Source organism: Podarcis tiliguerta (assembly GCF_965153285.1).
Source record: "Podarcis tiliguerta genome assembly, chromosome: 5".
Lineage (NCBI taxonomy): Eukaryota > Metazoa > Chordata > Lepidosauria > Squamata > Lacertidae > Podarcis > Podarcis tiliguerta.
In genome coordinates this window covers 85,568,379-85,589,525 of record NC_139538.1, presented here as the reverse complement: position 1 = coordinate 85,589,525, position 21,147 = coordinate 85,568,379, and the positions used below count along the sequence as shown (strand labels likewise).

Genomic DNA, 21,147 nt, shown 5'->3' with positions numbered 1-21,147 from the left:
TGCTTAAGGGTATTCCGCTAAAGGAATCCAGGGTGTTGCTCTTGTCCGAAGCCCGGTTGTGGGGCTAGGGCCTTGACATGACCCCGATGGAAACACCAGGGGGAGCTTGAGTTGGTTTGCATCGACAGGGCTGCCCCTACCAGTGGTTTAACCTTACTGGACTTCCTGCGCAGCGGGCAGGAGTCAGATATAGTCGGGTCCAATCAATGCCTAAGCCAATATCACTCACATTCTGTAATTCAATAAAGTTGTGGCCCAATTTGCCCAATAGTAAAGGTAAAGGGACCCCTGACCATTAGGTCCAGTCGTGACCGACTCTCATCTCGCTTTATTGGCCGAGGGAGCCGGTGTACAGCTTCCGGGTCATGTGGCCAGCATGACTAAGCCGCTTCTGGCAAACCAGAGCAGCGCACGGAAACACCGTTTACCTTCCTGCCGGAGTGGTACCCATTTATCTACTTGCACTTTGACGTGCTTTCAAACTGTTAGGTTGGCAGGAGCAGGGACCGAGCAACGGGAGCTCAACCCGTCGCAGGGATTCGAACCGCCGACCTTCTGATCAGCAAGTCCTAGGCTCTGTGGTTTAACCCACAGCGCCACCCGCGTCCCTTTGCCCAATAACATAAACTTAATATCTGTGTCCTGGTGTGAGTTATTTCCCAACGAGGGGGTGGCTGAGGGGTCTCGACACGCAAAGGATCAGACCCGCACATCCCGTTAAAATCAGTAATTAGGCTGCAGTTGTATTAGGGTGCGTCCACAGACTGTTATTTTGCAGGTGAGATTCAGTCGCAATCTGGCAGTGAATGCGGATTTGGTGCTCTTACACAACAAAGCCACTTCGGACTTTTTGCGGGAAGGAAAGTGGTGCGGAAATGTGGGGTGACAAGTGCTTCATCTGAAATTGTATAGCTTAAGAATGCTTAATAACGTCAAACATTAAAAAGGAACTTCCCTATAGAGGGCTGCCTTCAGATCTCTGCTAATGGTTGTAGAGTTACTTATCTCTTTGGCTCAAGGGTCACATAACTCCATACCCTCCAACATTTCTCTGATGAAAATTGGGACATCCTAAGGAATAGTGTTTCGTTCCAGGATCAAAACAGAAACCAGGACGGCTTCTGCAAATCCGGGACTGTCCCTGGAAAATAGGGACACTTGGAGGGTCTATGAAGGCTCGACCAACAGGTAACCTGGAAGCTACTGCAAACATTGCTAACTTGTCCCATTGATTTCAACAAGATTTCAGCACGACTAATTGTCTTTAAATGAGGGGTTTCCCCCTCATGATTTATACAGAAAATGAGCAATGTATAAGATGCAATAATCACGAGTGCTCCCTTTCAGGGCTAGAATCCTGGAAAATTTTCACCAAAAAGCTTTCTTTGAAGAGGAATCAACCTGATGGCTCTTATTTATCTGGGAATTGAATTTCATAACAAAGACTTGCCTCCTTTTTCCGTGTTTAAATATGTTATCTTTTTCACTGAGCCTCTCCCAGAAAGATGTGAGTTGGCACAACATGCGAGATTATATAGTGGCAGCTGCCCTAATCTTCGGGAGCAAAGTTCGGCCTGCTCCACACGCCCTGAATCCATGCGCAGGTCACCATAACCTGGTCTTTCATAACTATATTTGATTTCTCATTTTTACATAACATGCTGCCAGAGGCTCTGGAGGCCAAAGTTCCTGTGGGAGCTGCTCATAATCTGAACTCTTCCTGCTTGAAAAGGAATGCCTCATATTGAGTCACCCCCAGACCTGTTCGTTTCCCTCCCTTGTCTTAATTTTGAAAGATCTGGAGTAGGGGAAAATATTGACGGTTCAAACCTTCCAGTGGCTCGCTCAAGAGCACACATGTTTTTTGTGTGTAGGGAGGCTAAGCAGAGTGAAATATACTTGGAGTCGAGTGTGGATTTCATGCTCTCTATTCAGTTCATAGTAGTGAGGAATGGAAGTTCCCCCGAAATGTCTGCTTTATATACATTATTTACACAATGGGACACACGTGATTGGCTAATTTTGGGATTCTCCTGTCGGCCAATCAGGTTGCGGATTCACTTCCACCTGGAGTTGGATTGGGTGGCTCCTGCGGACCAATCAGACTGCTGCAATCTGGATCCTATTGTTCTAGGACCAATCAGACTGCTGCATTTTGGATCCTATTCAACTCAGTACATAACACAGAGCCTCCAAGTGTCCCTGTTTTCTAAGGACCCAGAAACCTCCCCCCTAAATAAATTCACACAACTGAATTTTTTGGTTTGGTGTTTGGCAGAATTTAGGCCACAACTTTATTCATTACAGAAAGTGAGTGGTTGCATAGGCTCTGGTTCGACTAGCTCCCTGCCTTGCAGGTAGCGCTGACCCAGGGTTCCAGCACAGGTCAGCCAAGGGTGAACACCTGGATAAGTGGAAAGCCGGGCACAGGCTAACTCCGCCACCCAAATGTCCCCCTGGACTCAGGCACGGGCACAACCCCCTCACAGGGGTTGACCAAACCATCGAGTCCCTGGATTCCTTTAACGGAATACCCTTCACACAGGGATGGCGAGAGTGTTCTCCCATCCCTATCACCTGAACCAGAGCCTATCCGCAACCTTACAAGTTGTGACGATTTGCTATGCGGCAGGCGAAACCCAAACGGCACCAGCCAATCAGCCAAGTGGGGGAAATTCCTGCCCTGCCCCTGTCCCAATGACAGACGACACACGACGGCATAGCAAGCTCAAGCGCAACAAACCCTAAAAGTAGGGAGAGGTGGGCAGGTGTTCCGAATGCACACGCCGAAAGAGGAAGCTCCGGGTCATGTGCATGGGCATAAATAGGTTCCTCAAACTGTTTGGATTGCATTCCATTGGCCAGATTGTACCCAGCTTCGAGGGACCTACCAATTGGTTGTTGTGGCTGACCAAATGTACCCACCCACAACACAGGGTGTTAAGTTGTGGGTGAACATATCAGACAACACAGCGATTCTTCAGACAGCTCTTGTTTATTCACAGGCCAGAAGAGAACTGAACTGAAGGGTGCAGCCAGCCTGCTTATATAGAGCTCACCTACAAAGCCACAGTAGCAACTTTCTGTAACTATCCAATCACTGAACGTCACTTTCAATTCCTTATTTGCATATGCGGATCTGAGTGAAAACTATCTACAGCATCCCCCTGCTGGCCCAGGGTGAGAACTTCAGTACATAACACTGGGTGTCAGTTGTCCAGGTCTCACCGCAATACATGCCCTCTTTAAGGGAGGACCCGATTTCTGATTTGATCTCAGAACGTCCCGGTTTTCCTTTCTGCTCCCCTCCATGTCTCAGAGAACAATTAAAATTGGTTTGTGCGTGTAGGTGCAAAAACTGAGTCCTGTTTATGCTGAAAATAAAATTGCTGCACCAAATGAAGGAAATAGTGAAGCTGGCCTATGAAGCTCTTCTTATGATTTTGAAGGAAAATGTCACCCATCCACTTTAAAATTTAAATTATTTAATTGCAGGTAGCCATTTTTTTTAGGAAATGCATTTATTGCTTATTCCTTTATTGTAAATGGAGCCTTACACTGTCTACTGAGAAGTTAAGTCCCACTGAATTCAATGGAGCTTACTCATAGGTAAATGGGTAAAGACTGGGCAGCCTTTCACTGCAATCCTAAGCATTTTTACTCAGAACTAAAATCTCACTGAGTCCAATAGGATTTACTCTCTGCAATGTTCCTGATCATCCTCACAGTTTCCGTTATTATTATTATTATTATTATTACCCGCATTTTCTGTCACAGAGACTTAAGGCAGCTCACATTTTATTTCTTTCCATTCATCTGTTGAAGGTGTTGTATATGATCTCTTCCTGCACACATTTTTTTCCCTTTAGAACAATCCTGCGAGGTAGGCTGAGAGGTTGCACTTGGTTCAAGGTGGCAGTTGTGCATATGATGTTTCCGTGTGTGGCGAGATCAAATGCAGGAGCAGCTTCCTGATGCAGAAAAGGCTGTCCCAATTTTCATCATACAAATGTTGGGGGGGGGGGGTACGCAATCCCACATGCCACGCTAGACTTCATCACACACATGTGCAGAGGTGTACGACAATGTACAATGCGTTGCAACACCCAATAGAAGTATCTATGAGAAATATCCCAGTGTGCAACCTTCTGGGCACGAAGCTCAGATTGAGGAAATAAGTTTTTGAGGGCAGTTCCTTTGCTTCAGTAATGTCTCGACACATGGTTTCACTGGCATGGAAATGCTTCATGTCGTATATGTCAACAATCTAAAGCAAATTATGGGTCCAGCCCTACGCACTTTATTTAGAAATAAGTCCCACAGAGTCCAACAGGCTTGCTCTAAAGCATGTTTGCATAAGGCTGACACCAACGTTTCCGAACCTTTCCCTTGTCAACTCCACAAAACGTGTAGAGCTACAGGTGACCTGAGAAGATCAGGTTGGATTGAACAGCTCAGCTCTTAAGAAACACTTGCTGATGTTCCTTCTCTTGTTAGCATTGTTTAGAAAACTTTGAAAGGAGAAATACTTTAGAAAGTGTGATAGGAATTTTGAGGTCTTAGATATATGTTAAATGTTCGTAAGTGTACCAACCAAGCACATACATAGATCAACACAGGAAGACCGACCTGGAACCATTTTGATTCCCAAACTGACCAAATGTTTTCTCTGCAAGGTCAAAAGAAAATGGAAAAGCCTCCCCATTGTCTTTTCCTTCACAAATGCTGTCTTAAGGGTATGTCTTTGTTTGAATAGGGTGTGAGCCTGTGGCCTGGCCCAGGAACTAAGTATTTATCATTACAAAAGACTGGCCAGGCTACCCAGGCAATCCAATCATGTAACCTGCCAGACAGGAGATAAACAATGACAGGAGAAAAACAACATTCAAATTTCTGTTTTAAGACCGCCTTTTCTGTGATGTAGGTATGATGTTTCTGGGGGTGGTCTTGATCTACAGGGTGGCAATTTCAAAAGTCTTTATAAGGCCTTGCACACCATTTTTCTGGGTCCCTCCTCTCTCCTGCGGTTGAGGGGAGCACCCTGTTGCAACAGATCAATAAAGATCAAGCTTACTAGCTGCTTTGCTTCTCAGTATTCTCTGGTTGGCCTCTGTTTATTTTCTCCTACCAATAGGGAACCAATGTAAGGACTCTATATGGGCTCTTGGATACTCCATAAGGGAAAAGGACAATTTTTGTTTACAACAAAAGCAGAAAACATTCTGGAAAGAAAGCAAACATGAAGGGGGTGCTGGGGGCCCGGCCTTGCATTGGCCCCCAAATCCAAAATGTATGAAAGCTGTCCCTGTGTTGTGAAAACTTTAAATCTCATCTGCCCTATTACTTGTAGGTCACTTACTCCTTTCTTTCTTTTTTATTTCTCCCCCCTTTTTTTGGGGGGGGGGAGAATGGTTCCTGCTGAAAGGGTGATGTCAGGGAACTGCCATCGGAGCTGGAGGCAGAGAGAAGGCTTCAGAGGGATGCCGGAGAGGGTCCCAGTAGGGAGAGAGGCAGCCCATCCGCTGGGGAAGGAAATCAGCGTAACACCAGTGGAGAAGGGGGGCAGATGGGGGAATCGGAGAGGTGGCTCCAGGACACCTCGCCGGAGACCAGCGGAGAGAGTACGGGTCCTCCGCTGCCCACACCCTCCCTGCGCAGAAGACTTCCGCGCAGGGAGAGTAGGAGAAGACTGGGCGTCAAACAGCTTTTATGCTGGAAAAGGTTCAAGAAACGGCCACTGACAGATTCTGCCAGCGACTGAGGCAGCCACGAAACTTGAGGCTGTCCAGACAGAAAGGGTTCAACCAGGTAACCTAGCCAGGAGTGACGGCAACTTACGCACGAGCAACCCCTAGAACCATTACAGGTGACATACTGATTTTTCTTAAGTGAAATTCCACCTTTCCACTAACGGGGACAAGAAACATAAAAAGCTAATCAAAACCTATTACTTGGCGCTTTTGTGGGTCAACATGCAGCCATGTATTCCGATTATTTTTGGTTATGCCTTAATTCCTCCTCTGTGCCCCTCACCACGCAGCCAAAATAGTAAAGGGTCAATGACCCACAGCATGCCCTGTTGACTGCATCCCTTCTACTGTTTTCCATCAATGGAGTGCTGGGATAAGGTTCAGGGAAGGACTGAATGGGAAACAGAGGCTGCAGTGCCTTGTCCTTTATTCCACTAATACATACAGGGCCGGATTTAGGTTTGATGAGGCCCTAATCTACTGAAAGTAATGGCGCCCTTTATATGTCCAGCTGTCCTTTGCCAACAACAAATTGGCGCTGTTTTTTGTGTTGAATATAAGCTGTATGGTAATTTATGGACCTAATAGGTATCTAAAGCCATTTGCATGTGCAGAATTTAGGCACCCTATATATGTTGTTGTTGTTGTTTAGTCGTTTAGTCGTGTCCAACTCTTCGTGACCCCATGGACCAGAGCACGCCAGGCACTTCTGTCTTCCACTGCCTCCCGCAGTTTGGTCAAACTCATGCTGGTAGCTTCGAGAACACTGTCCAACCATCTTATCCTCTGTCGTCCCCTTCTCCTTGTGCCCTCCATCTTTCCAAACATCAGGGTCTTTTCCAGAGAGTCTTCTCTTCTCATGAGGTGGCCAAAGTATTGGAGCCTCAGCTTTAGTATCTGTCCTTCCAGTGAGCACTCAGGGCTGATTTCCTTCAGAATGGATAGGTTTGATCTTCTTGCAGTCAATGGGACTCTCAAGAGTCTCCTTCGGCACCATAATCCAAAAGCATCAATTCTTCGGCGATCAGCCTTCTTTATGGTCCAGCTCTCACTTCCATACAACACTACTGGGAAAACCATAGCTTTTACTATGGTTTTCCCAGTAGTGATAGAAATGAGCAAACTAGTGATATTTTAGGGAGCAGGCTAGCAGGCGGGGGCCATGACTTACATCATAGGAACCTGCACAACACAAAACACTGTTGCTGTATGAAGGTTTTATTTTATTTGTTTTTTTATCTTATAATTTGGAAATGTACACCCAGTTGTTTTTTTCCTTTAATTTTTTTGTGGGTCCCCAAGAGAGTGGGGCCCTAAGTTATAGCTTGTTTAGCTTATACCTAAATCTGGCACTGAATACAAATGTGTCAGAAAGTGTGCAAGGGTGGGTAGGTTCAATGGTGGTCCACAGGCAGCCCACGGGTGGGCTAAGCAAAATGTGCTACATGAAACAAAATGCGTCGTATAAAAGAAGGTGTGGTCCTTGAATTTATCTTCACAGATAAATTCAGGTTTTCAGGTGCAGTGCAGACGGGCCTACATATTGTAACTGTCTTGTACACTTGGCTTACGAAGGGCTCTGTTTCACTGATTTGGCAAAGTGCAAGATACAGTGGTGCCTTGCAAGACAAAATTAATTCGTTCTGCGAGTTTTTTCGTCTTGTGAATTTTTTCGTCTTGCGAAGCACCACTGTGCATTGACGGTTTCCCATAGGAATGCATTGACGGTTTTTTAAAAAAGGCGCAAGACTTTTTCGTCTTGCGAAGCAAGCCCATAGGGAAATTTGTCTTGCGAAGCAACTCAAAAAACGAAAAACTCTTTTGTCCTGTGAGTTTTTCTTCTTGCGAGGCATTCGTCTTGCGAGGTACCACTGTATAAAGAAATAAGTGATGCAGTTGCCTGCTAGATTGTGCGCTAGAGACATCTAGTGTTCTGCTGGAGAAGTGCCTGATAAAGTTAACAGAAGGGTGCAAAAGGGGTGGAACAATTTTTGTGTGATAGCACCGGTGCAGAAGCTGAGGAAAACCACTTTCCCAGAGTGGGGCTCCATGTAGGATAGATCTGTTTTTAAATCCCTTCATTTGGAGATGAGCAGCAGAACTACCACATCTGTGGCACTCCCTAGGGTTGGCATGGTGGCGCCAAATATGCCCAATTCATGGAGCACAAAGATTGCGCCTTCCATGTGCAATGCCGCTACAGGAAAATATTTTTGGCTGCCTCCACATTGGGACTATAACCTTAAGACCCAGGGCTTTTTTTCAGCCAGAAATTGATCCCGTTACTCTGTCCCGGCTCCTGCCAACCCAGCAGTTCAAAAGCACACCAGTGCAAGTAGATAAATAGGTACCACTGTGGCAGGAAGGTAAATGGCGTTTCCATGTGCTCTGGCTTCCGTCACGGTCTCCTGTTGCGCCAGAAGTGATTTAGTCATGCTGGCCACCGGACCCGGAAAGCTGTCAGTGGACAAATGCCGTCTCCCTCAGCCTGAAAGCGAGATGAGCGCCACAACCCCATTGTCGCCTTTGACTGGACTTAACTGTCCAGGGGTTCTTTACCATACTTTTTACCTTTTTTAAAATAAGACAACAAGGCAGGCGTTCAAGGTGAGTCCCGACACCTTTTTCCCCTAGAAATATAGCCCTGTAAAAGCCAATCAATTTTTGCATTACATTTGGTTAAGGCTATTGGGTATTTTGGAAGGACAGATCCTGAAGCTGAGGCTCCAATACTTTGGCCACCTCATGAGAAGAGAAGACTCCCTGGAAAAGACCCTGGTGTTGGGAAAGATGGAGGGCACAAGGAGAAGGGGACGACAGAGGATGAGATGGTTGGATAGTGTTCTCAAAGCTACCAGCATGAGTTTGACCAAACTGCAGGAGGCAGTGGAAGACAGGAGTGCCTGGCGTGCTCTGGTCCATGGGGTCATGAAGGGTTGGACACAACTAAACGACTAAACAACAACAATCGGGTATTTATTCGGTCAGTACTGTGGTAAGAAACTTGTTCCTTTCAAACATTCAGATGGGGTGTGTGGGTGTGGGGATGAGGGGAGGAAAAGAAAGCAACCCACATTGTGTACATATTGTTCTCTGAAAAATCCTTTACTCCTTTCGAGTTACATTAGAACTTTTAACCAGAAGCGCCATATTATTATTTTTTACAAGAATACAAGAAGTCACAAATGACAATACGGCAGGTGACGGCACTGCATAGCAATAGTCACGGAATCGTAGATTTGCAGAGATGGCAAGGGACCACAATGGACATCTAGCCCACCCCTAGCCCGGAGTGACAATCATTGCGCATCACACAAGAGGATGGGAAGACATGACAGGTCATCGTGCCTAATCTAGTCATCAAGCATCAGTAGCAGTGCAGAGATCTGTGTGTCGGTTCACACGCGTGATGGAAGGTAGATCTAACACAAGGCTGAGCGCTTGCGGGGTCTGAGCAGAGAACAAATCTACATAATGCAAGGAAGTATTTTAAGGCTGGTGCTGGCCTTCACAAGCAAAACACTGCCAGCAGGAGATCCAGGCAGGGGGGCTCTGGATTAGGGGCCACACAGAGGCGGAGGAGGAGTTGGGCGGACCTGGCAGGTGATAGCAATAAGTCCAGCCCTGGGTGCAATTTTCCAGGCTCTGCGTATGGCTTTGGGCTCTACCGAGAGAGGGGTACGAAATGATACGTGGAATTTTAGGTTATAATATCTGCAACCTCTATTTAAAGCAGGGGTCAGCAAACTTTTTCAGCAGGGGGCCAGTCCACTGTCCCTCAGATCTTGTGGGGGCCCCCGAACTATATATACCGTATTTTTCGCTCTATAAGACGCACCAAACCACAAGACAGTTTTTGGAGGAGGAAAACAAGAAAAAAAATATTCTGAATCTCAGAAGCCAGAACAGCAAGAGGGATCGTTGCGCAGTGAAAGCAGCAATCCCTCTTGCTGTTCTGGCTTCTGGGATAGCTGCGCAGCCTGCTTTTGCTCCATAAGACGCACACACATTTTCCCTTACTTTGTAGGAAGGAAAAAGTGAGTCTTATAGAGCAAAAAATACGGTGTATATATATTTGGGGGGCGGGAATGAACAAATTCCTATGCCCCACACTTAACCCAGAGGTGCATTTTAAATAAAAGCACACATTCTACTCATGTAAAAACACCAGGCAGGCCCTACAAATAACCCAGAGATGCATTTTAAATAAAAGGACACATTCTACTCATGTAAAAACACGCTGATTCCCTAACCTTCTGCAGGCTGGATTTAGAAGGCGATTAGGCTGGATCCGGCCCCCGGGCCTTAGTTTGCCTACCCATGATTTAAAGGAACAGTCAGGGAGAACATGTGCAATAGACAAAGAAGCCATTTGAAGCTTCCATCTGAGGCAGCGGATTTGCACCAGACCAGCTCCGGGCTCTTCCAGATTGATGCTGTTTCTGGATAGCAATCAGTCACACGCTGGCAAATTTAGGCGGCACAGTTAAATGCACTGGGAAGTGTGGGATAGTAATGGCCTGACACACGGTTTTGTAACTTCCTCGCAATCAAATCAGAATAAGCGCTCCATAAATGGCTAACCTTGCCTAACTTTGTGCAAACGGATTAGGAGGAATGCTCAACAAACTGGCAGTCTGGAACCAGTCCATGTGCAATAAATACACAGGTATCTATTTAGCCATGTATTCAAATGCATGGCGGTCAACTTTTCCCTTTTTTAAAGGGAAATTCCCTTATTCCGAATAGGATTCCTTGCAAGAAAAGGGAAAAGTTGACAGCTGTGTGCAGGTAGTGGGAATTTGCTGCCTCAGATGGAAACATTGTGTTCTTCCTTGTCTATCGTAATTGTCCTATTTGTTTTATTTTAAGCACATGTCGCACATATTATTATTAGTTTTTACAGCACATACCATTCAATTATATTTATTATAATATATAGTGTGGGCATGATTTCCCTGCATTGAATTGAAATCCATGTCGAAAAATATTTTTGTGCAAAGCGACAACAACTTTCAGACTTCCTCAGGGCTTTCAATCTATCTGAGCAGGACTGGGGTCCATTTGAAACATACAGAAGCCAGCGGCAAAATTTGAATCCAGATCTGAAATCCGCCCTCCCCTCCTCTAATGCCCAGAGGAAATATTGATCCTTCTCCATTGCAGTTAATTGCATGTAGCCAAACATGGTAGTGTTGTGTAGACTGTGTTCTTTCTCTTCCAGGGGCGAAATGAGAAGAGACTTTAATTGCCATAGCTGTCAACTTACAGATTTGAAAATAAGGGACCAGCAGCCTCGAAAATAAGGGATCAGCAACCAAAATAAGGGATTTTCCGAACACAGGTATGTTCAACTTCTGAGCCCCTCCGAGCCAAAGGCAGAAAACCCAGCCAGCAGCCAAACGAAGCCTCCAGCGGTGGTCCCCACAGCGCAGCAACCCGGCAAAGAGGATGCAGCAAGGAAAACCACTGTGACCTCTCCGCTGGGAAGTGCTGAGCAAAGGCGAGTCCCCAGGCAAGGCGGCCGATTTGATCGGCACAAGGCATGCAAGCTCCACCCCCCAGTCGTTCTTAGACTCCTTATTGGGTGAGCAACGCAGCCAAGCAACACAGTTGGAGCCTCCCTCCTCCCTGGCCGGCAGGGAGGGAGGGAGAGGAGCTGCTTCCTTTGAAACCCGGGAAATTTAAGGAACATCATCAATAAGGGACAAGAGCGGGACACAGCAGTGGGATAAGGGCCTTTCCCACCAAATAAGGGACAGTTGACAGCTATGTTAATTGCACTTTTGAATCCCATGCCACAAAAAAGTAGCTACGGATTTCCCTAATAAAGGAAGGGTTATTCTGTGCCCCTGGGCCATTTATCCACTCTAAATCACTCTCCTTGCCATCTCCGATTTGCTGCAATTTTTAACGACTGAACATTGTGTAATTTTTTAAGAAATCCAGCGGGGCAGGGGCAGTTTTCAGCAGGAAAAGGAGAAGAGGTTAAACTCTCTCTCACCCCACTGCTCTGATCTGGACTGAGGCCCTTGAGGCTGCATTTTGGAAAGAGTGAGACATGGGGAGTCTTAACCATGGGATTAAAAGCACAATTAAAATCACACATAGGTGTTTGTTTGTTGTTTAGCCCTGACTAGTCTAAAAGTAGTAAAGTAGCGGAAATTGTGGTGTTGCTTTATTAGCGAAGTGGGCTTGTTCGGAAACGAGTTAGAAGCTTTTATTGGATTGTCGTGGGGCGCTCTTGGGTGTCTGAGAGCCGGGGAGCTCTGTCTTGGGGTAGAAAGTGCTGCTGCCACTCAGGGGGGTTAAGCGGACATCGTTCTCCTGCCTCTCCGATCCACCTTCTTCCTTGATGACCCACTCGGCGTTCTGAGGAACCAGACTTCCTGGGCTGAACTGTTCTTCCTGCGAGCAAGAAAAAGGTATAAGACACCCCCTATTTTGGGGGACTAAAAATTCAGAAAAGGGGGGGATTGCCCAGAGTTGTTGAGATTTTTTTTTGGGGGGGGGGAGGATTGCCCAATGTGGATTCTGCACCCTGAGTAGATCGGATGTTGCAATTGGAAGCTACAGATACCTACTTTGCTAATGTTGTTGAGAAGCTTGCTCGCGGAGTCCTTGTTCTTGAATTTGCTTCTCTCCAGACCCTCCAGCTTAACCACCAAGGCGTCCGTCTTGGATATGACACCCCCGATGGAATGCTCCAGCTGCAGAACCCGTCTCAGGAGTCTGCGGAAGAAAGTGAGGTTTGTTCCTGTGCTGAACTCTTTGTGCATCAATCAGCAAAGGCGAGATTATTCCCACTCTTCGCTTCTAGTTTTGAGCCCAACTCTTCCCAATTCGTTTGATATAAGAAGGGGAATATCAGACCCTTTGAGTGTCCCTATTTTCCAGGGACAGTCCCGGATTTACAGAAGCCATCCCGGTTTCTGATTTCATTCCCAAATGCCCTGCTTTTCTCCTATTTTCATTGGATGGTATGGAGTTAGGCAACCCCTGAGCCAAACAGTAAGTAGCCATACAACCAGTGTTTTTTTTCTGGGGGGACGCAGGGGTATGCATACCCCTAAAAATTTTGTGAATCTAACGGGAGAAGAAACTAAAAATGTTAAATTTTAAAGGTTTTTTTCTAGTATGGTGAATCGTCAATTCCGTTGCTACCCCCGATGGCGGCCTTGTTTCTTGTCACAGTGTTTTTTCCTGAGTCTCAGACAGAAGCAAGTGTTTAATGTGGGAAGTAAGGTAAAGTAAAGGGACCCCTGACCATTAGGTCCAGTCGTGACCAACTCTGGGGTTGCGGCGCTCTTCTCGCTTTAGTGGCCAAGGGAGCCGGCGTTTGTCTGCAGACAGCTTCTGGGTCATGTGGCCAGCATGACTAAGCCACTTCTAGCGAATCAGAGCAGCGCACGGAAATGCCGTTTACCTTTCCGCTGGAGCGGTACCTATTTATCTACTTGCACTTTGACGTCCTTTTGAACTGCTAGGTTGACAGGAGATGGGACCGAGCAACGGGAGCGCACCCCATTGCAGGGATTTGAACCGCCGACCTTCTGATCGGCAAGTCCTAGGCTCTGTGGTTTAACCCACAGTGCCACCTGCGTCCCAACATGTGAAGTAGGAGTTAATAATAATAATAATAATAATAATAATAATAATAATTTATTTATATCCCGCCCATTTGGCTGGGTTTCCCCAGCCACTCTGGGCAGCTTCCAACTGAATATTAAAACAATACAATACAGTTGAAATCTAGCACTGTGATTGGTTAGTTTCAGTTACCACCTCCAATGGCTGCCTCATTTCCTTTCCTGGTGTTTCCTGAGTCTCAGACAGAAGCGAGCGTTTAATGTGTAAAGCAGTGTGGAATGTGGATGTGTGGTGTTTTACTGATAAAAGTTTGGCCTCATTGAGGGGCAGTATTTCAATATGAGTAATGCATGTTCTTTGTACCTTTGTCCATTTACTGTATTTATTTTCCCTGATTTGGACTATAAAATTGTGATTTTATTGAGTCAAAATGAGAGTACCCCTGAACATTTTTTAAAGAAAAAAAGCACGGTATACAACCATTAGAAGACATCTAAGGCAGCCCTGTACAGGGAAGTTTTTTCATGTGTACTGTTTTACTATGTTTTTATACAGTATATGTTGGAAGCTGCCAAGAGTGGCTGGGGCAACCCAGTCAGGTGGGCAGGGTATAAATATTGTTATTATTATGATGGAATAGGACGTCCCTATTTTCATCAGAGAAATGTTGGAAGGTATGGAGTATAGGCGCCATACCTATGTTTTGCATAATACATAATTTAGTGATCTCTTTTTGGGTGTGTATATTCTGGTGAGTGTATTTGACAGGTACTAATAAAATTAAATAATAATACAGACGTTTGAAACTCCTCCTCAGACACCAGGCTAGATTTGTTTCCTTGATTGTTCTTTGCATCCGCAATGGCAAACGGGCCGTCCAAATTGTTGTCTCTGAAGGATTTCCCCAAATTCTCAATTTCTGCATTCAAAGCAACCTAGGAAAGAAGCAGCAGCCAGTCATTTTTATCGTGTTCAGGTTTGACCATCGTGCTTTTAAAACTCAGGACCACAATCCAAGGCACTCCTGTGACACAGAGGGAGAAGGTATCCTTACTCTCTTCTCCTCCAAGTCGTTCCGCATTCTCTTCTGCTCCTCCTCATCCAGAATCTGGTTCCCATCTTTATCGAACTTTGCAAAGGCTGCTGTGATCTCGTGCTCAGCATGGCCAAGCCTAAGGAAGGAAGGACAGCAGGAGAAAGACTGGAGCTGAAACACATGGCCTGAACACCTAACATTCTTATTATCGGCAAAAAATTGGCAAAATACTTTGGCCGCCCCTTCAGCATATGCTGTGAGTGTGGGAGGAGCAGTCAAGTACAACATTCCTTCTTTTCCTAGAGAAGACATGCGGGGGAATGTTTGGTCCAGCCAGTCAAAAACTTCCTGTTTCCTCCTGGCCTGGAGCATCCTTCCTCTTGCATGTGACTAGAGGTGGGCGTGACCTTACCTGCCCAGGTAACAAAAAGGGCAAGGCACGCAACGCACTTTCTTCTTTTCGACTCTTCATCTTCCTTTCGTCGTGTGAACTGCAGGACTGCTAGCCTGCAGTCACTGGGATTATTCTCCCATATGGGATAGGTCCAAATGTGTATACTTTGTAACTAAGTCTGCCTTCAGGGATCCAATTGTGAACTGATGATGTGAGTAAACTTGTGTACTTTAAACAAGATTGTGGCGTGTTCATTCTTTTAAGAGGGATAATAAGGGGACTTAAAGGTAAAGGTAAAGGGAGCCCTGACCATTAGGTCTAGTGGTGGCCGACCGTGGGGTTGCGGCGCTCATCTCGCTTTATTGGCTGAGGGAGCCAGCGTACAGCTTCCGGGTCATGTGCCCAGCATGACTAAGCTGCTTCTGGTGAACCAGAGCAGCGCACGGAAACACCGTTTACCTTCCCACCTGAGTGGTACCTATTTATCTACTTGCACTTTGACGTGTTTTCGAACTGCTAGGTTGGCAGGAGCAGGGACCGAGCAATGGGAGCTCACCCTGTTGTGGGGATTCGAACTGCTGACCTTCTGATCAACAAGTCCTAGGCTCTGTGGTTTAACCCACAGCGCCACCCACATCCCAATAAGGGGACTTACCAGGAACCTTATTGTGAGAGGCTTAAACAAGCCTGCAACCAGCTATCTGCTGTGGGTTTAAAAGGGGAATGTAAAACTCTGCTAAGTTATAGAACTTGCTAGCGCAAGTTAGGAAGGATATTAATAAACAATACAGTGGTACCTCGGGTTAAGTACTTAATTCATTCCAGAGGTCCATTCTTAACCTGAAACTGTTCTTAACCTGAAGCACCACTTTAGCTAATGGGGCCTCCCACTGCCGCCGCACCGCCGGAGCATAATTTCTGTTCTCATCCTGAAGCAAAGTTCTTAACCCGAGGTACTATTTCTGGGTTAGCGGAGTCTGTAACCTGAAGTGTCTGTAACCTGAAGCGTATGTAACCCCAGGTACCACTGTATATCCTCTCCTGCCTCCCTGAACATTCCCACAGTGAGACTAAGATATGTGGGGAAGTCTAGCATCAAACATTGTTTGTTGGCCGATGCCAGTCTGCAGTAGGATGGACTTAGAATAATAGAATCATAGAGTTGGAAGAGACCACAAGGGCCATCGAGTCCAACCCCCTGCCAAGAACCTTCTGAGAAGGTTCTCTGCAAGCTCTGAAGCCACTTACTCTCTCAAGCTGTTCTTAAAGTCTTCAAATTCCAGCTCCTTGGTCCCTTTCTGTAAAGCTTTTTGCACGTCAGAGATCCGGTCTTTTTTCAGCTTCAGCTTCATTAGGGTCCTATTATAGCCCTGGAGATAAAAGATGCATAGAAAAATTCAGCCTTGCCGCCTCACCCTGCTGCAGGTACAGAGAGGCAGCAACATGAACAGTCTGGAATATGGTGACAATGAAATCAGAATAATCCTTCACAAGACATCAAAGTGAGTTCACATGTCCCCCACCCCACACACCTTCCAGTTCTCTCTGCAGTGTGTCTGAAGAGCTTAATAATAATACTAATAATATTTATTATTATTTATACCTCACCCATCTGGCCATCTTACAGCATATCTAAAAACATAATAAAACCATCAAGCATTAAAACCTCCTGATACAAGGCGGCCTTTAGATGTCTTCTAAAGGAACCAGTGTGGTGTAGTGGTTAAGATCGGTAGATTCGTAATCTGGTGAACTGGGTTCGCGTCTCCGCTCCTCCACATGCAGCTGCTGGGTGACCTTGGGCTAGTCACACTTCTTTGAAGTCTCTCAGCCCCACTCCCCTCACAGAGTGTTTGTTGTGGGGGAGGAAGGGAAAGGAGATTGTTAGCTGCTTGGAGACTCCTTCAGGTAGTGATAAAGTGGGATATCAAATCCAAACTCTTCTTCTTCTAAAAGTTATGTAATTCTTTATCTCCTTGACATCTGATGGGAGGGCGTTCCACAGGGCGGGCCACACTACTGAGAAGGCCCTCTGTCTGGTTCCCTGTAACCTCACTTCTCACAATGAGGGAACCACCAGAAGGCCCTCGGTGCTGGATCTCAGTGTCCGGGCTGAACAATGGGGGTGGAGACACTCCTTCAGATATACTGGGCCGAGGCCGTTTAGGGCTTTAAAGGTCAACACCAGCACTTTGAATTGTGCTCGGAAATGTACTGGGAGCCAGTGAAGATCCTTTAGGATCAGTGTTATATGGTCCTGGCGGCCACTCCCAGTCACCAGTCTAGCTGCGTTCTGGATTAGTTGTATTTTCTGAGTCCCTTTCAAAGGTAGTGTTAAGTTGTGGGTGAACATATCAGATGACACAGCGATTCTTCAAACAGCTCTTGTTTATTCACAGGCCAGAACAGAACTGAACTGAAGGGTTCAGCCAGCCTGCTTATATAGAGCTCCACTACAACGCAACAGTAACCACTTTCTGTAACTATCCAATCACTGAACGTCACCTTCAATCCCTTATTTGCATAGGTGGACCTGAGTGAAAACTATCTACAGTATCCCCCTGCTGGCCCAGGGTGAGAACTTCAGTACATAACAGGTAGTCCCATGTAGAGCGCATTGCAGTAGTCCAAGGGGGAGATAAGCTGTTCCTCCATCTTCGCTCTTCCTGGCACCCAGCGTGATGCATAACAGTGGGGCAGAAGGACCCAAAGTTTTGTGGATCTTGAGGAAATTATGCATCTTGAGGGTTGCTGGGGTTCTGCATGCCAGGGTGCTGCCACAGAAATCGGGAGGAGGAAGAGACCGCCCTTCTTTTCCCTCCTTATGGCTTCTGTAGCAGAGCCTTTGTTGTCTCAGGATGTGGGGGTTCAAAAGGAAAGGGGTGGGTGTGTTTTTGTAGCAGGTCACCTGATTTTGAAGCTGGTGTGGGGGATCTTGTCTAGAGTCGACCTTAATCCTCTATCAGGTTTATCCCCCCCCCCCACCATTCATTGACAGGATTCAGACAAACACCCCAAATTCCTCTCTCCCCATCACCTATCTGTTATGTACTGACGTTCTCACCCTGGGCCAGCAGGGGGATACTGTAGATAATTATGCAAATGAAGGATCGAAAGTGACGTTCAGTGATTGGATAGTTTGTATGCAAATGAAGGATCGAAAGTGACATTCAGTGATTGGATAGTTTTAGAAAGTTGTTACAGTAACAAGGTACTGGAGCTCTATATAAGCAGGCTGACTGAGCCCTTCAGTTCAGTTCAGTTCTGGCCTCAGAATAAAGAAGAGCTGTTTGAAGAATCGCTGTGTCGTCTGATATGTTCAATCACAACTTAACACTATTGTTTCCCAGAAAAGCATTATAATGGCGAGCGTTTTCTCAGTGTGCAAACCCTCCGAAACATAATCCATATGTCACAGGAGAGGAAATGTGGATTTCAATTAATGAAGGAACCTGTTTCAGGATGTCTGTGAGCTGCAGTTCATTCTTCTGGTTTGAAAGCTCCTCTTTGACTTCAGAATACGTGTCGTTGATAATAGCCAGGAACATGTTCTGTGGGAAGAGAAACAGAAGGGTCAGTTCCTCCATGTGGACTGGAACATAAAGCACCCTCTTTGCTCCATGGAGCAAATGAAAGTAAATTATACCTCCCAACTTTAACACTTCAAGAATCTTAAAATATATATATATGCTCAACTGCTGTCACAAATAATGTAGTCTTTCCCACTCCACCTATTTAGTGGCAGTGCCAAAAAGAAGGAAATGTGCCACAAGCCACCTAGAGCCACAAGAGAGCCTGGAAAATAGGTACACTTGAGAAACAGCGGTAATCTCTGTAAAAGGTACCCCTGACCATTAGGTCCAGTAGTGGCTGACTCTGGGGTTGCGACACTCATCTCGCTTTATTGGCCGAGGGAGCTGGCGTACAGCTTCCGGGTCATGTGGCCAGCATGACTAAGCCGCTTCTGGTGAACCAGAGCAGCACACAGAAACGTTGTTTACCTTCCCGCCAGAGCGGTACCTATTTATCTACTTGCACTTTGATGTGCTTTCGAACTGCTAGGTTGGCAGGAGCAATAGAAAGCAATAACGCACAACTTACCAACAGCACAAAGAAGACAAAGAAGACATAGGTGACAAAATATATCGGCCCCAAGACCCGGTTAGCGTTGTCAATGGCGTTGTAGTCAAAGTCGCCGAGGATTATTCGAAATTGGGTGAAGCTGGAAGGTAGGAAGAGGGTGAGGGTCAGCGATGTATGGCAGAATGCCTCGCTGGGTGCAAAAAAATAAGTTCAAGTGGTAAATATGTCACCGTGTATCCCTAGACCTTGAATGGAGGAGCTCAGGGCTTCGGCAGTCTAGAATTAGAGCTTTGTAGTGTTGTGCTGAGCTTGTAGTACACCTACTTCCCATGACAGAACCTTCTGTGCACAAAACATATAACTGAAGTTGTAAGGTTAGTGCCTCAGTGAGGAACCTCTTCGTCCCACCAGGCCTCCCCATTTGGTCCATGAAGTAGGAGCCACCTGCCCATTTCCTGAAATCACTGGGCATCAGGTGCAGGGCAGTATGTTTCCGAGCACAATTCAAAGTGTTGGTGCTGACCTTTAAAGCCCTAAACGGCCTCGGTCCAGTATATCTGAAGGAGCGTCTGCACCCCCCTCATTCTACCCGGACGCTGAGGTCCAGCGCCGAGGGCCTTCTGGCGGTTCCCTCACTGCAAGAGGCCAAGTTACAGGGAACCAGGCAGAGGGCCTTCTCGGTAGTGGCGCCCGCCCTGTGGAACGCCCTCCCATCAGATGTCAAAGCGATAAACAACTACCTGACATTCAGAAGACATCTGAAGGCAGCCCTGTTCAGGGAGGTTTTTAATATGTGACATTTTAGTGTATTTTCATCTCTGTTGGAAGCCGCCCAGAGTGGCTGGGGAAACCCAGCCAGATGGACGGGGTACAAATAAATTATTATTATTATTATTATTATTATTATTATTATTATTATTAGCTGTGGGGCCAAATTCAAGCAGAAAGTGGGGGGCTGCTTGCATCCGTAATAGCTTATGATATCCTTAATGAGAGAGATTAGGGTTAGTTTAGAGGAAGACAGTATAGATTTACAGCAGGGAGTTGAGGAAGGTAGCAACTCAGTGCTTACCAACCTATGTGGTGGCATGCGACCAAAATCCTTAAAGGAGGGTGAGGAGGAGAAGGAACGGGAGGCCCACTCACATGCATTTGACAAAAGTGCTGAAGTTTTCCACTTGGGTCCCGAAGAGAAGGTATCCCAGCTGGGCGTAGGCAAAGAAGACGATGAAGAACATGATGGCAAAGCCTAGAATGTCCTTCGCACAGCGAGCTAAGGTGGAGGAGAGCTGTGTCATCGTTTTGTTAAAGCTAATGTATTTGAATATCTGGATGGGGAAGGAAAAGAGAAGGACAGGTTAAAGTGAGATGGGATGAGGAGAAAGTCTGGGGGAATTTATGGACTTCCTCTCAAGTGACAAAGATTGACAGGGCGCTAATGGTATACAGTGGTACCTCAGGTTACATATGCTTCAGGTTACATACGCTTCAGGTTACAGACTCCGCTAACCCAGAAATAGTGCTTCAGGTTAAGAACTTTGCTCCAGGATGAGAACAGAAATGGTGCTCCGGCAGTGTGGCGGCATCAGGAGGCCCCATTAGCTAAAGTGGTGCTTCAGGTTAAGAACAGTTTCAGGTTAAGTACGGACCTCCGGAACGAATTAAGTACTTAACCTGAGGTACCACTGTACCTCAGATGCAGGTCTTCTGTGGCTGATGGTTTGAGGGAGCAGGGTGCGTCTGTTCCATACTCTCCAGCACACCTCTGCTGAAAACAGAAAATGTCCCCTCCAATATGGGGTTGTCTGTATGGGTATCAGGTTGTAAGGGGTTGTACTGTGGTTGTGCGACAGTTCCTCAGTCTTCCAAACAGGCCTGTTTTATTCATGACAAAAGGGGCAGGCATTGCACACAACATCCGGTAGGTGGCTCCCTCTGCAAATTTTGTCATCCTGGGAATTTTTCATTTCAACATTTAAAACGCATGCACCCCATATTGTCTAGCCAGCAGCTGCTGCCTTAGGCTTCAATGGAGCAGCGACACCTGAATGACACCTGAATGAACTACTCAGGACTTCACCCAGCCAATGAAAGCATGCCGTCCTCAGCCAGCTTGAGTACAGCACATAGTTTTTGACAAAAGCCAGAGAGGGAGAATGATATGCCTTGTAAAGAACCACAGTTAAAAGTGTTGAGGGCAGCATGTTTCAGCATGTTTCCAGTTGCTGTGGTATGGTTGCCACCCATCCTGTATAATACAGGATCGTCCCGCATTTCAATGTAAAATATTACAT

The 21,147-nt window shown here is 46.3% G+C and overlaps 1 protein-coding gene and 1 long non-coding RNA gene across 3 annotated transcripts in view; one reads left to right on the top strand and one right to left on the bottom strand.

Annotated features, from left to right (window-relative positions):
- The first annotated feature begins 1,077 nt into the window (after positions 1-1,077).
- LOC310677558 lies at positions 1,078-12,484 on the top strand. 2 transcript variants are annotated; one of them, XR_014511274.1, is made up of 3 exons: positions 1,078-1,188; positions 8,435-8,745; positions 12,398-12,484. It is a non-coding gene; the product is annotated as an uncharacterized lncRNA (long non-coding RNA). The 2 variants fall into 2 exon arrangements; XR_014511275.1 differs by lacking the exon at positions 12,398-12,484 and adding an exon at positions 10,975-11,061.
- Positions 10,661-21,147, bottom strand: part of PKD2L1 (polycystin 2 like 1, transient receptor potential cation channel) — a 45,292-nt gene continuing 34,805 nt past the window's right edge. Inside the window, exons 8-15 of the mRNA XM_083440376.1 lie at positions 20,000-20,181; positions 18,872-18,992; positions 18,223-18,321; positions 16,019-16,140; positions 14,395-14,512; positions 14,139-14,275; positions 12,335-12,482; positions 10,661-12,158 (exon numbers count right to left, since the gene is read on the bottom strand). Coding sequence (XP_083296502.1) covers positions 11,961-12,158; positions 12,335-12,482; positions 14,139-14,275; positions 14,395-14,512; positions 16,019-16,140; positions 18,223-18,321; positions 18,872-18,992; positions 20,000-20,181 — 1,125 coding nt within the window. The 3' untranslated portion in view covers positions 10,661-11,960. The remainder of the gene's footprint in view (positions 12,159-12,334; positions 12,483-14,138; positions 14,276-14,394; positions 14,513-16,018; positions 16,141-18,222; positions 18,322-18,871; positions 18,993-19,999; positions 20,182-21,147) is intronic.